The sequence below is a fragment of the Mastacembelus armatus genome, chromosome 3 (genome assembly GCF_900324485.2).
Source record: "Mastacembelus armatus chromosome 3, fMasArm1.2, whole genome shotgun sequence".
NCBI lineage: Eukaryota > Metazoa > Chordata > Actinopteri > Synbranchiformes > Mastacembelidae > Mastacembelus > Mastacembelus armatus.
Window position 1 is genome coordinate 8,701,364 of NC_046635.1, and position 16,238 is coordinate 8,717,601.

The 16,238-nt window shown below is 38.0% G+C and overlaps 1 protein-coding gene across 1 annotated transcript in view; it reads left to right on the plus strand.

The window, feature by feature from the left end:
- The first annotated feature begins 2,340 nt into the window (after positions 1-2,340).
- The window catches only part of lgr4 (leucine-rich repeat containing G protein-coupled receptor 4), a 29,254-nt gene continuing 15,356 nt past the window's right edge, over positions 2,341-16,238 (plus strand). Inside the window, exons 1-2 of the mRNA XM_026319785.2 lie at positions 2,341-3,116; positions 11,973-12,044. Of these exons, the coding sequence (XP_026175570.1) occupies positions 2,935-3,116; positions 11,973-12,044 (254 nt within the window). The 5' untranslated portion in view covers positions 2,341-2,934. The remainder of the gene's footprint in view (positions 3,117-11,972; positions 12,045-16,238) is intronic.

Sequence of the window (16,238 nt, forward strand, 5' to 3'; positions counted from 1 at the left end):
GCTCCACTGATAATTCCAAAATTTCTTGGGTGGAGATGCTCTGAGTGTCAGGTCCTGTAAGAATGAATTTGTAAGTGGTATGTTAAGAAGAACGACTTATTCATGGTGGAAAAATTATAGAGAAAAAATATGTGGAGTCAGCAGTGAAAAGCAAGGTCACTAGTACAAATTAGGGTAGAAGAGAATAAATTATTGTGATATTCATCTAAGTGAAAGTGGATAGCCATACTGTATATATGTTTGTCTTTTGGCTTCCTGTCCCATTTTATTACTAAACACATTACTAGTCTTTGCAAATACAATATATTTAAAAGTATTAATCTACTGTAATGCACTTGCCAATTAAAGTTACCTTTTGTACAAAGAAACTGTTAAAAAGTGCTTCAGTTTACTGGAACCAAAAGAGAAAACACTTAATGCCAAGGACCAAGAAGAAACAAAGATGAGCTGATTACATTTCCAGGAACCTATGGCAAATCCACTATCATAAAGCAAATTAAACACTACTACTATATATACTGAAGAAAAAATGCAGAATGGCCCCAAAATGTAGCTGCCCCAATATTGGGGATGGGTTATTAATTTCTTGTTTGAAATGCTGTATACTTGGATATATATTCATTAAAATGCAACAGAAAACCGTAAATCACAAAAGAGCAGTAACTGTAATCCATGCATGCTTGGTCATTTGTGTTAGCTTAGAATTCTTTAGATTTGGTAGAAAACCTGATTCTCCACATTGAATAGGTTAAGTCTAGCTAGATACTTCTTTCCAACAAGCTTATGACACACAGATACACATCTGGGGTCAGCTTAAACCCATTACAGCCCACTGAACAGTTTAGCAGGAGCTGTTCCAGTTTAATGTCTTCCTGCTGAAAAGGTTATAGATCTTATAGCTCTTCGTTATTGTGCTTTCCTGTTTATTGTGGGTTAAACAGACAAGGATGTAATTGGTAACACGTAAAACAAAAATATGTAATCCCTTGAGTCAGGAAGTGTACTGTGTTTCTTAAACCAGTTTGTATTTTATCTTCACACTGTAAAGAGGCATGTGCACTAATATAATTTAGGCACAACACCTTTTAAACCTTTTGAATTTAGTCACTAGTAATTGCTAGGGATTGCTATTCTATGAAGTGTTACCCTATTACATATTTTCATTTTGTAGTATTTTGTGATTTCTAGACATCCCCAGTGGCATGATCTGGACTATCAGAGCATACTTAATGTGATCTCCACTGAACTTTACTGTAGATTGTGAATCTCCTTTGTCCAGTATCCACCCAGTCAATTATCCACTGCATCAGATTAGTTAGGAAAACAACCGGTTTTCAACAGTAGCATGACTATTGTAAAGTATTTAAGTAAAAGCACATACTTCAATTTTGTGAAACTTTACACTTCTATTTAATTACTTGAAAAAAGTAAGTAATGAGGAAGCACTTATTATTTTCACCTCTTTTATTGTGTTGTATTACCTCCTACTTCTCAGATACAATACATTTGAATATGATACATTATCATATGATGATTCATCATTTTGAAGCATTAATATATTTTAAGCAAAGACACTATGTAATTAGAAGTCAGACAAGGCAGTGTGGAGTAGCTAAATGCTGACTGTTAAGTAAATCATCAAACTTTAACTTATATACACACTTTTAACTCTGAAAGGCAGTAGTTGCTTATTTGTTACTGAATTTCAACAAAATTTAGTTGTTTCCTATAGTTAGCTAATCATGGCCTGTAGAAAATGTACAAAACAGCTAATTTGACTTTAAACATAGTAAAGAAATAAGCCTTGTACCTACAGGAAAAATATAAACAAAGTTCTGAGACCGCTGTTTAGTTTAGTTAGTTATGTTTATTGACTTCCAAATGAAACAAATACCTCCACTCAAGCCTAAGCGAATATCTTTACTCATCGATTCATTATTGGAGACGTTATTCTTCATTTATGCTTAATTATATGTTTGGTTTTGACAAGTTCTGTATGTTTACCCTACCTGCTATGCTTTCAATAAACAATGGGCTGGCACAGCAATAACTGTACAATATACAGGGCAGAGTTACAGTTTATTATGTAATAACTCATTTTACCTGTAATTAGTGTCAAACTATATGGTTGGTACTTGTCAGGAAACCATCAGATGATTATGTGAAAATAAAATGAAAATTACAGACCTGTAAATGAAAATGTAAGAAAAAAAAAAGAAAGTGGTTTTACCTGACTGTTCTGTAACTTGGGTGAGCAGCGTTTGGCAGGCTGACGTCGTGGTGCAGGTTTCAGCGTTGCACAGGCCGGGCCCAGTGCTGCAGGTTGTCCGGTAGGGTGCCTGCCGAGCTACACGCATGCTGTTGATGTCAGGAGCAGAGGAGGGGAACGTGAGGAATGGCTGAAAACCGACGGTGATCTCCTGCAAAGAAACAAATCAGGAGCACAAATGATTGTCCGGCATGTTTAACAGAACATTTGTAGCGTTAGTTAAAGGAACAGCCTCTTAGCGACGCGTTAACAGGCAGCTCGCTTTTTTTTAGGGGGGGGGGCTATTTAATGGGACAACGAAAACGCAAGAAACGCAAGGTAGGCTACAGCTCCTGTCGCCAGTGCTGCTACTTTATTTTCATGGACTAATACGACACACACGGGGCTGAGAAATGTTTCGCAGCAAGGTAAACCGCCTCTCCTCGAAGACTGTGTGTGTTGTTTGACGCTAGCTAAACGTTAACGTACGTGTTTTCGGTCGGGCTCGTGAACGTATGAAGTATTCGAACGTTGTATTTTTTGAAAAGCGTCGGTTGGGCTTCATCTCTTCATGCCTCAGCCGACCGACCACATGAGAGGTCGACGTCCGGAATAGCTTAAACCACAAACAAAGCCCCCCTCTCCCCTCCTTAGTTATCGCTTTCACCTGAACCGACGAGGAGAAAATGCGTGTGGATTTGTTTTGCTTGTGTTTGTGGTGTTTCCTACGTCTTGGTGCCACCGGTCAAGGGCAGACTACGGCCGTTTGTTCGCCCTCATGCAGCTGCGATGAAGATGGGGGAGCAGACTGCTCCGGGAGAGGACTGACCACCGTCCCAGCTGGGCTCAGTGCTTTCACCTACTACCTGTAAGTACTAACCGACATTCACGCTGTTTAAACACAACTACCTAAGACACGTATGTGCACTTATACGCCACATGACTCTCATCGTAAGGGCCTCTGTATATGTGTGGGATGTTGTTGCGCTTGCACTGCAAGTGAATGATGGAGAGTCAACATCACTGGGTAAACTTTCCACAAATGGCTGGCCAGAAGGAACACTGTAATAAAGATGTTAGGAAGGCTCTCCAGGTTAGTTAAAGGACTTGTAGTCTGAGTCATTTAATGTGTCACAGCTTTCAAGATTTGTACAGACTTAAGTTAACTACTTCTATTTACAACTTGCCAACTTTTGCAATTTAGCGAAAAGTTGCATTATTAACAAAAACAAGATTAGCTGTAATTCAGCTCACAGTTTCTGCCCTGGTTCTAACAGTGCTATGTAGGGCTAGGGCTTATTTTTGGAATAATCAATCGCTCTGGGGCTACAATTAACATTTTCATCAGTGGTTGTCTATACAAAGTCAACAAATTGTGGAAAAAAACCAAACAAATGTTTTGTTTTGTTTGAAATGTGTTGTGTCCAAAAGCAAATGGTATTGAGTTTACAATGATATATGTCACAGAGAGCAATAATATTATACATTTGAGAAGTTACTGCCAAATGTGATTGCTACTTTTCATTAAAACATTATTAAAATGTTTATTTGATTAGTAATATTTGTCATTGTATTTATGAATTTAAGCATGCATCTTTGATTCTGGGAAATTATAGTGGGCATTTTACATCCCTTTGTTCATTTTTATACTGAACTATTAATTGAGAAAAATAATACAGCAGATGATTTGATAATGAGAATAACTCAGTTTCTTCATGTATTCCAGGCTATAAAATGTCAAAACAATGAAAAATGCCCATCAGAAGTTTTCAGAGTCAAGGTGATGTCTACAGATTCATTGTGTTCGCCACTGAGCAGTCCAGAATCAAAGAGTTCAGTTTCAAATGATATAAAACTTAAAATTTCTTCAAAACCTCACACCTAGGACCACCAAACCAAAGTAATCACATTTTTGCTTTATTAAAGACTAAATTATCGGGCAATTATCAGATTAATTTTCTGTTATTTGAGATGTCATTTCAGTTCTATGCATATTCATGAGTTTCTTTCTCACTTTACAATCAAGATGATTTGGCTAAACCCTTCATGTGTCCTCATCACTCCACTTCCCACACTCACTTCCCAGTGTTGTTATTATTTCTTACCTGTTGTTCAGGAGCAGATGTGTACTCAAAGGTATTTTTGTGATCTTAAAGATGTGTGCTTTGTGCCAGGAATGATTAACTGTTTACTGGGGCAAACCAGGGTTTAAATCCAATGTTTCCACAGTTCGAGACTCTCTACTCTGTATTTCTTCTTTACTGCAATGTACATTAAGTCTGAAGTCTGTGAAAATATTTGGTTTAGACATTGGCCCCTGGAAAATATTTTATTCTTACAAGCAAACAGAAGATGTTACAGTGATTGCAAAACTACCATTTGAAGAATCAACCTGCTGCTGGATAACAGCTAAAACCTGGTGCATTTTTGCTCCTATGGTCTGTGTAGGAAAATCAGAGTAATGTACAGTGTGGTGAGGTCACAAATCGGCCAAGGTTTGGGTGAGTAATGCTGCATGGAGTGGTGCAAATACAGTTGATGATTTCCTCATGAAGAAACTCCTCAAGTTTGTTTCACAGGCTCTTGGTTAATTATAAGCTACATGTAACAACATCAGCAACAGTATTAAAATTTACTATGGGTTTTTGTAGTTACTGTGCTCCCTAAAACACAGATGAAATAATAACCTTCATTTTCCTGAAGCACTCACTAGATTTGCATTATATGGTCAAGAAAAGAACCAGTTATTCACTGTTCCCTTGCTTTAAAGTGCAAAGGTTTGTTCATGTTTGTGGAAACCACTGTGCTGTTTTACCACCTTTTAAGAAACGAGGCCAAAGTCTTGCTACAGCAGAACTGAGATTGTGTCACTTAAAATCACAATTGTTAAGAGAGTGTTAGGTAAAGTAAACAGAGGGCGGTGGATTCATACACCAGGCTGTCAAGACATGTCACACTAGGCCTACTGCTTACAGCTGAAACTTTCAGCATACTTTTTCCTCTGGGAAAAAGATCTCTAATTTATTATCAGCAATCTGACATCTCAGCATGGGACAGCGTTTGCACGAAATGATATCATACACCTTACTGCCTCTCAACAGGCCTATTTTTGCCAAAATGGAAAATATGTTGTTTTCAAGACTGTGCTATCTTCCAAACTCTTATGTGAATAGTTGTTTGCCCCACTCTCTATCCTGCTCTCATTTGTTCTCCTGGTCTCCTGAACTTTAGTTGTCCTCTCCCGCTCCCTGTGTCTTTTGTATGTGAAGCACTGGGGTTAGGGATCATGATGGATTAGTGTGACATATTGCAGCTGCAAGGGCTCCTCTCAGGGCTAATGGACCCACAGTGGCTTACTGATGTAGGTCACTGTGGGTGTTTTGTCATTGTAATATTTGAACTGAACCTATACATATACAAGTTTGTTTCCAGTTATTCTGTCTTTCGAATCAACATGATGGCAAAGAGACAGAAAAAATTAGCCGAGTCGGTGACAACAACAGGAAAAAAAATATTTATGTGGAACTTTAAAGATAAAAGTATGCGTGCATATGCATTCACAATATAATATCAAAAACAGATTCAAGGTAGAGAGGTTAATGGTAACCATACCAAAATTTAGGAAAAATGCTTATTACATGAATGACTATTTTAAGCTATTTATTCTATTAATTTCTCTATGCTGTTGGATTGTACCTTTAGGGGAAAAAGCATATTGTAATGGAAGACCACTCATTTTTCAAAAACGTCATATAACAGTGTTGGAGTGGACTCTTACCCACAGCCCACAGGGGCTTGAGTTTTGGTATCTGTAATGGAAACAAGTCCTGTCATAGAAAAGCACATGAGAGAAGAGAGGAGGCTCCTCAGCAAGTAACAAAAACACGCCTTTTAGCAAGAGGGGTTATACAGCTCACATTTTGCTTATGTTGGGCCCTTTCAGAATGTGGACAAGGTTGAGACTTAGGGAAAACTGGGGGTGGTGTCAAGGGTCTTGCACTCTGCTGGTGGAGCTTGCCAACTTCACCATTGGTGCCCTCAATCCATTTAGAACTGAATGATACTTTTGTTCTTGGTCAGCAGAGGTGAAAGGAGCCAGTCAATGGTTCCCGCTCCAAAACAGGATGACTTGTGGATGAAGGAATATTAACACCCTCTCCCCCTCTCTGAGTTCACAACCCTGCTCTCCACTTATGCACCTCTTCCTGTCCCCCATCACATAGTTTTAATGAGAGGGTATAGGGATAATCAAAAGGATGATGGGCAAATGCTAAAAAGTTAGTTTAAAACATGGCAAATATGCTTCATATGCGATCTTTGTCAAGGATGTGTGACTGGAATTCAAGATGATCACAGGTAGTTGACATTTATTTAGTTTGACTATGAAGAACTTAAAGCGCAGTCGCTCTAGATGCTTTGATGATTTTACATTCCACCGTTGATAAAATACCTGTTCCCAAACTTCCAAGTGTTTCTTGTATAAATGCGGTGTAATGATAATAGTTTAACTTTTAAACAATTTAAAGTGAATATTTACTATGCAATAAACGAACTATCTATTCACCACACACATTCACACTGTGCACAGTATTTTGCAGTTTTGATTAGAGCTTGTTCAAACTGCTGTAATTAGGGCAGGGTATCGGTAAGGATGTCACAACCCCCCCCCCCCCCAAAAAAAAAAAACAATGAAAAATTCATCTAAGTGTTCTGTAAACATGAAAATAAGTTGTAAACTGTGTTTTGACATTCAAATTCATTCTAACATAAAAAAAGTGTCTTAAGCCTCAGCTCATCCACAGAAGATTGTAGTCATTTGTGTTCAACTACAAGTTTTTTCTTAATGAACTGAAACGTAAGGTTTGGTGCTTCTAGAAAACCAACACAAACCTTACTGCTGGAATAATCAGCCACTGACTCCCAGTTTACAATTTGGAAAATTCAGCAAACCATAAAAGCTCAGGAGAAAAACAAAACTTTTCACTATGTTGAACACTGCATAACATAATAATAAATGTACGGATGCATGTATGGATTATTATGACATTCATATTCACTATAAACGATCTTTCCTTAACCATAGGTTTAAGTGTACTTATACTGGACCCACTAGAACTGGATATAGAATTTCAAAATTAAATATTTTGATGATAAACAAATTAAATAAATTGTCAGAAAATATTTTAATAGTATGTTCTGTATTAGAATTATTATTATATTGCAGCTTTAAAAAAATTGTTCTAACACCAGCGCATTCCTTTTCTTAAACATAATAGCAATCTTCATGTTCACATTTATTGTTGTTTCAACGTGTATGCATACTGTGCATGCACATCTACAGCAAACAGCCGCATTTGTGCACCATTCCTTACTGACATAAACACACAATTTGCTATCACAGATTTTCCTGGACAGTAATGATTCCATTTTGATGGTGGTGATGTTGATGTCTGCAGTTATCTAGTCATGTTTGATTCATACTGGGTAAATTGTTAAACTCTACCAATCTCCAGAAGATTCTGCCAGCTGTAACTGAGTTTTGTTTGATTAAAAAGTGGTATTTTGCACATTCTTGCTGAGGACAAGTAATACAGCAGATAATATGGCAAAAATAATTGAACATTTGACCTATAATGAGTTACTACATGTGCTGCCGTAGCAACCAAAGTTGACAGAGACATAGCATCATGAGAGACCGGAGAGAGGGAAATAAAGATAGGGCTGTAATTCAAAGTAAACAGACTCTAGGGCTGCTTCTGACCTGAGGAGACACTTGGAACCCTCTAACTGACTGAGTGATTGATGGACTACTTAAGTGACCTCACTGTCCTTATAGCCATTATTAACTGAGATAAACATGAATGAGAACATGTATCAGGCTGGCTTAATTAATGCCACTGGACGTCTCTTTGTTATGAGGCACTTTTATCCAATGTTTGCATTTTTGTTCTATCCATCTATCCTTTTCTATCCACCACAATTGTACAAGTTTTTTAACTGCCACTAACCATAGCAGAAAGCTTTCTTTATGGTATTATGTTACTATTTAACTTTGGTGAAACCAACCTAGCCATGTGTTTAACTGGCTAATACAAGTGTTGAGGATTTCATAATATATAATTCATTATAAAACATGTATTTGATATGAAATAAGATTAGTTGTAAGCCTTCATAGGTTATAGTGAAAGTAGTAGTTTTCCATATTGTCAAAACAATGATTGTTTCACAACAGGAGAGTTCCTGTGGAAGAATTCAGCTCATCTACATCTACACTTGATAATTTATGAATATTCATAAATTAAAAGGCTAAGAGCAATTAACTAATCAAAATTAAGTACAAATCTATCATGAACAGTTTCCATGAATTTTCCAGTATGGTTTGGCGTGGTGTAGTCGCAGTTTCCACTTGGCATTTTACTTTGCATTTTGACTATAATGTTGGATCTTACTTTTATCAGACCTTTTTGGCTTTTGACCAAAGTTTGTTCCCTGTTGTTTGGCTTGGTCTGTAGTCTGGGTAACTTAGGTTGTTTTTTTTTTTTTTTTTTTTGTTGTTGTTGTTGTTGTTGTTGTTTTTTCTGATAACGAAACCTGTTCTCAGAAATAGTTTTACACAATTTCCCAACAGGTTACACCTAGAAGTTAGTCATGATGTGTACATATTAAGTGGCAGCCAGAAGGACCATGCTTGTATGGTTATTTAGAAATTTGTAAATCTGTACTTAGCGATGCTATAAACAAGCTGAGTTTGAACTTACGAAATTTGCAAAACAGTTTGTGTGTGTATGTGTTTTTTTTTTGTTTTTTTTTTTTTTCATTAAGATGAAAGAAGTTTCAGAGATGTAGGCCAGATGCATAAACTTCCTCACAGAGTCACACCTCTGTGTTCACAAACCTCACAAACACAGAGTTGGTCTTAACCACAGGTATAATTTCCAGTGTGTGTACTGTTGATCTCATTAGTTCAGTATAGATAGTCTGATTAAAACACATAATTTCAAATCAACATCACTGGCTCAAGGAAACAAGGTTAATACATTATTCCCTAACTTCCGTGTACATTAGTAAACTTAAAATTACACACAGTGCAGGCCAATTCAATCAGTTACACCATATATAAAACAATTCGTTAATAGAAAACTATTCTGATAGTTGACTCTTTAAATTAATTTAATTTAAATCTAATTTAAGCAAAGTAGGATAGAATATTTTATTCAGGAAGAAAGAGTAGTTAGTTACTACAGCTTAAAACACATTTTCTACACAGGGGGTAACCATGAACTATTTACATTTTGATACTTTTTATAGTAGTTAGAATATGTTTTAAGATCATACTCTTATTGTGCACTTAAAGGTAGTATTTCAATTTATTATGCTATGCAGTATTTTATCATCTGTGTGTGTGTGTGTGTGCGTGCTGGGGCTTATTTCTACCTTAATGAAAGTATTGTATTCAGACTGTATTTTTAAAGGAATTATATTTTGACTTTTGGGATATGTTCATACTTCACTTTAGCAGCTACAGTATATTTTCTTTCTCTAGACACGTCTGCTGCTTTTCTCAGATTCTCTGCTTCCTTTCTGTGAAAATGAAGCCAAAAGGCACATGGGATAGACATTTACTAATACCTGTTTGTAGAAGCATTTAAGCTTGTCACCATTTATCACAGCTGCATTTTTAGTCCTCTTCAATCTGTCCTAACTGGGACAGGCCAGGACCTGGATGAGTAAAGCAGCCAAACACAGAGGGAGGGAGGAAGTGTGATAGAGTCATGTTAGGCCTTCTGTACTCCCCAGCTCTGCATGTGGTTCAGAGTAGTCAACAGTCTGTAGAAGATTTAGTCAAATGGTTTAAAATGTGGTTAGGGATGTATTCATCTGACCACCAGTGGTGGTAGATCTGCACCAGTGGTTGCAGAACACGAATGGAGATGTTGTCAGGGTAGGAAAAAAAAACAGGGAGTGGGTGGATGTTGATTGAAGTGTGGTTGTAGCTTGCATGGTAATTGGATAACCAGGTAAGTGGAGATGGGACATAGGTGGCAGGGATGATGACGGTTCTGTCGAGGCCCGCCTTTTAAATCTTCTGTGTGTTTGTGTGTGTGTGCGCGTGTGTGCATGTACATGTGTGTGTCTAGTTGGGACTGCAGAGGAAGGGCAATATGATCCTTGAGGGATTCAGGGGCCCACACACAGGTCCTACAGAGATCTGCCAGTGAAATTCAAAATGACCAGTGGGAGAGTGAAAAGGAAGGGAGAAGAGCAGGGGGTCGCTTCATTTGTGAACCCCAGATGTTTTTTCAGTTTTGATATGTGACATCTCTTTACATGTGATGTCTACAGAGCTTTTTCTTTTAAGCAGGTTAGTAGGTCTGCACAATTTGTTTTTCAGTCTCGATCCTGATTCTGCCCGCTATGCGATCCAATTCTGTAGAGGAAGGATGACGATTCTACCATGTTTGTGTTAACAGGGAGATCTGTTGCATCAAACCCAGCGCTCCCTTTTTTTTGCTTAGCTGCATTAACCAATAACAGGAATGTGTTATATCACGTGATGAGCGGTATACAGGAAGACTGACTCAAAAACAAATCCAACGTGTTTGACAGTGAAAGGAAAGACTCTGATGAAATGAGTCAGGCTCAAAAAGAGCCTTTATCTGAAGGTCAGGAAGATACCCGTTTACAACGGGATAACGTTTACAAACCCATTAAGAACAAGAACAGCAATGCTGTATAGATCATGTTGCTACTTCTCATTGTAAAAAAAAAAAAATCAGAATGTAAAAATATGCATAAAATAGCAATGTTTCATTGGTTAAAAATTGTGAGAGAAAAAAAAATCACAATAAGCTTCTAAATGTTATTTTTTACTCAGAATCGTGCAACCCTACAGGTTAGTGGATTCATATTCAGCAGGATGTCCAGAGGGATCCAGAGCTGAGTTTGCTGCACTTTATGTTATCTCCTCAGTACACCCAAGTCAGTCTTATGTCTCCTGACAGTGACAGTGCCTTAGTTTTCATAGCCACTTGAAAACACTGCAGAGCCTATAAGGTGTGTGTATAGATTTAATTACTCTCATGAAGCTGTAAATACATATACTCATATTAGCTTTGGGGAAGCAAATCAAGTCCTGTGTGCATATTTTTCATGTTGCTACATGCCTATCTTTACTTGATGTTGGTTTGAAAATGAAGATCCCTGGGGCCAAAGAGAAGGGCATTTTCAAGGCTTTTTTTGTTGAAGTTATAATCATGGAGGCATAGTCAAAAGACAGAAAACTGCTATAAGGGATAAGTGATACAACTAATTGTTGTTTCTATATGTAGTTTACAATCACTGTGGGAAACCCTATCATGTTACTATCTCAATTGTATGTTTGCAGAAGAGTTGATAAAATAAGCCCTCAAACAGAGATGATTTCACTTTGAGACATTTTGAGAATGGAGCCATAAATTGAATCAGGAATGGTCTTGTGTCAAATTATCAAATGTAATTGATTTTAAAAACACGGGACATCATTCAAATTCCTTTGAGTATAAATAGTTCTTAGGAAGTGTACAAAAGTGATCTGTTGCTGGAAACAACTTGAATACTATATAACTTTGCATGTGACCATGACTGCCCATCAAGATCCAAAACCCAATTTTAGCAAATGCTGATTTAAATGTGTAAATTAACTCTAGATTTTATTGTGTATCTAACAGATTTTTTTTTTCCACAGTGACCTAAGCATGAACAACATCACTGAGCTTCCAGCATATGTATTCAAGAATTTCCCCTATCTAGAAGAGCTGTAAGTACATGCCCCCTTTTTCTTAAGTATATATTTACTCGGCACAATATTGACACGAGGGTTGGGCTTTATGATGTGCACCTGGGTATTTGTATTGCAGAACACACAGTATAGGTGTACAACATGCCCTTCCTCTCAGCTGAAGAGTGCAACATTACGTGAGCTAACGAATCACTCACCAATCATGAATTGAACAGGAGCAGTTTTAATAGGTGCAGTAAAGCTCGGTTAAAAAGGTGAGGTGAGACAGCATGTATTAAAGCTACAGTCATGTGACATCCTGTGTGGATTTTTGCTTTTAAGGGATTATCAGGGTGGCAACAGAACATCTATGCTCTAGGGGCTTTGTTGAGTGGCATACATCTAATCTTAGTGGGTGTTTGTTATTTCTTTACTCTTTAAATGCTCCACTGTCTGGCTTGGTGCTGTTGGGAGTCAGAGATAAAATCTGTCTACCTGATATCAGGTAACATGCAACCCTGAGAATGTAGAGTGACCAGCGAGTGAACAGCACTTCCAGCCTCACTAGGCCTTTGCAGGCATGGTTTTTCAGCACTTGTGCATCTTTCAGCTGGCTGTATTTTCACCCTCTTCTTTTCCATACACCACTCCAATCTCCTTTGTTGAAAGGTAATTTACTTTTCATCACATTGTGTGGAGGAATGCAAGGCAGGAAGGAATGGGGCAAAACAATGGTTTCCATGGTAATAAGGTTAAAAACCCACCCAGTCTTGGTGCAACTTCTTTCTTGTCTTAGATCATCATAATGGATGGATAGTTTTGGGGTGTCTATTTTTTTGAAAGATATTTTGACTGACATATAGCCTTAGTTCAAATGTGTGTTTGTTTAACCTTTTTTGTGAGAACAAATCTACATGCTTGTCTTCTTGAACTTTAGTGGATGACTTTTTTGCTCCAGGGTTGCAGTAGTGTCAGTGAACCAGAGCATGAGCCCTGAGGGCAAAGACAGAGAGAGAGAGTTGACAGAGAAAGAGAGCAGGCTATTCTCATACATAACAGGAACGGAATTATAGTCACGCAATCTCCTCCACTCTCTATTTTTCTTGCCAAAGGCACAACAAAGCTCAGCAGATGTGATGACAGGTATTCTCTTCTTTGCAGTTTGTTTATATTTTTTAAAAATAATCTGTGACCAGGCTCAACAAATGACATCTCATTCAGCCATCTGTTGTCAGTATGTTGCATTTGTTTGACAGAATGATTAAAAATATTTGTCATTTTATTCATTTTAGTTTCATTATGTGGTTTATTTCCAGTGTATTGCAGCAGTCTATTACATTGTGTGAGTTTGCACTGCATATGCACTGTAAACTTTATTCAAAAATTTTTTACCTTGATAACTTTAAATACAATGTTGTATAGTTTTACTTGTAGAGGTTGACCGGCGTGGCTGTTTTTTATGGGTGATACTGATTTTTAAAAATCAGGGCAGGCAATAGCTGATGTATGATGGCAATTGTTTTTATTTTATATTTATATTATATATATTATTTATTTATTTATTTTTTACTTTTGGCCAATTTGTTGGGTCTTTTTTTCCCCTGGCAATATGTATTTTCTGCCTAATATTAATATTTCATATATAACTAACTAAATATACAGGGCTTTAAAAAAATAAGAATTTAAGCCTTGCTGTTCTCTACCATGAAGTTTTTCTTTTCACTCTTAAAAAGTTTCTCTCCTCTTGGCCTCATCTAGTGAGGTCTGATAGAATAGTAATTTGATTGACACAAGGGACAGAGTCAGACATGTTCCCCAACAGTCGGCTGACAGTGTATGTCCTGCCTGTTAATCTGCTTAATATGCTCAGCAGTCAGCTGATGCAGATATTGTTAAAAAAAAATTGTCCCAATTAATCAGTCGACTTCTAGTTGCTTGTAGATATGCTTGTTCTGATGAGTTATAGAATGGTCAGTCAGCATATCATGAGTGTAACCTGATGTGTTTTACTAAGACCTAGTTGAATCAAAACATTTGGGACTCCTGGATGTGCCTGACTTCATGTTGAGGCAAGTGGCAAGACTAAAGGTGGAAGACTTGCTTTATTTGTAAACAAGAGATGGTGTAACCCTGGTCATATTACTGTCAAGGAAAGGACATGTTGTCAGGACACTGAACTTTTGGCAGTTGTCCTCAAACCTTATTATGTTCCCATGGAGTTCAGTCATATCATTGCCATACTTTATATTAAACCGTTTATATTCAACCAGGAACTAATGTTCCATGTGAAGTATCCATGAGACTGTTACCAGGATACAAACTCAACATTCTCAGGACTTCATTATAATATTGAGAAGATTTTAACCATGTGACTCTCACCTCGCACCTGACTGGATTTTCCCAGTTTGTCAGTTGTCCTACCAGAGAAGGTAAAACACTGGATCTGCTGTATGCAAATATCAAGGAGGCCTATACCTCTACTGTCTTACCACCACTCAGCAGGTCAGATCATAGCCTGGTCTTTCTGGAGACTTGTCAAAAACCCTGTGTAGTGAAGCAACCTGAAACCACCATCTCAGTCAGGAAATGGACACCTGCGGTAACTGAGTCTCTAAGGGACTGCTCTGCAAAGTAGGAGCAAAAGGGAACAGCACGAACATTGAAAGCCAAGTTGACTGTTATATGGATTACATCAACTTCTGTAGAGACACTGTTTGCTGTTTCCCAAATACCATACTCTGGATCACTAGTGACATAAAGGAAATCCTCAACCAGAAAAAGGAGGCAGTTAAAGATGAGACAGAAACACTCTAACATGTCCATCATGAGCTGAATAGGGGATTAAAGCAGTCTAAAGAGGACTACTAAAAACAAAAATACAGCAGCATAACAGCATAACATCATAGAGGAATTAACTGCTTTACTAGCTGTAGAAAATAACAACCAGACATCAATGGATGATGTGGACAGAGCAAATGAACTCAAATTCTTCAACAGGCTTGACACTTTGGTGAATGTAGCATGTCCTGGCACACCCCTTCATTCTTCCTGTGTCTTCTCCATCTCGTCCTCCTCCTTGTCTGTGTTCTCTCATCTGGAAGAACCTCGATGTTATGTGAGGATTATGTTCTTTGATTTTTCAGGGGCATTCAATGCCATCCAACCAGTCATCCTGGATCCATTAATTTCCTGGATGACAGATTACCTGTCATAGCAGACTTTAAGTACAATTCTGAGTCTTGCCACATTCAGAGTGTGTATAAGGAACAGGCAAGAAAAAGAGTGCAGGAATCTGATGAAATCCTTCAGTGACTGGAGTCACAAAGACTGCCTCTTACTGAACACCTCTAAGACATCAGAAATAGTGGATTTTCAATGGTCTAGGCCCCTTCCTTTCCAGTCAACATCTGTGGTATAGTACACCTGGACAACAATTTGGGCAGGTCACTGAATACAAAGGGCAAAGACGACTTTTCCTCCTAAGGTGGCTGAGGACGTCTGCAGGAAGATGCTGCAAGTTTTACCAAACTATGTTAGCAAGTGTGCTATTTTATGCTGGAATCTGCTGGGGAGGAAGCATAAAGGAAAAGGCTTTGATGCAATGCAGCTTGAAAAACGGGTGGAAAACGCTGGTTCCGTAACTGGGACAAGGCTAGATGTACTGTAGGCTGTGGTGGAGAGAAGCGCACAGAAAAAGATAGAGGCCATCCTGGAATACACTGACTGTTCCCTTCACCACCATTCTGATGGAGCAGAGAAGAAGCTGCAGTGGACGACTCACCTCACTGTACTGCAGGGCTGCATGATACGAGAGATCCTGCATACCCACTGACATCAGGTTGTACAACACTTTAGCCAGCAGCAGATGACGGACCAACATGAATAGGACTGTTGCTGACTACTTTTGCTACTTAGAATTTTTTACTTTCACTATAAGAGTACTTAAATTTCCCATTAGGGATTAATAAGGTTTGTCTCATCTCAAATGACTGCAACATGAACATTTTTGCTGCCAACATGAATGTTGGAAAGTCACAGGGTTATCAGTACAGCTACCTATACCATCAGTGATAGAAGGTGTGCATTGTACATGCGAAGGCATGTTGTGTGGGGGGAGAGCTCGTTTGGGTTTTGCTGCAGCAGTTTCTCAATAGAAAGCTAAATTACATTGTTACAACAAAGGTTGAGGCCAGAATGTTTTTAGTAAACTTAACCAAATGTTTGTTTTCATAT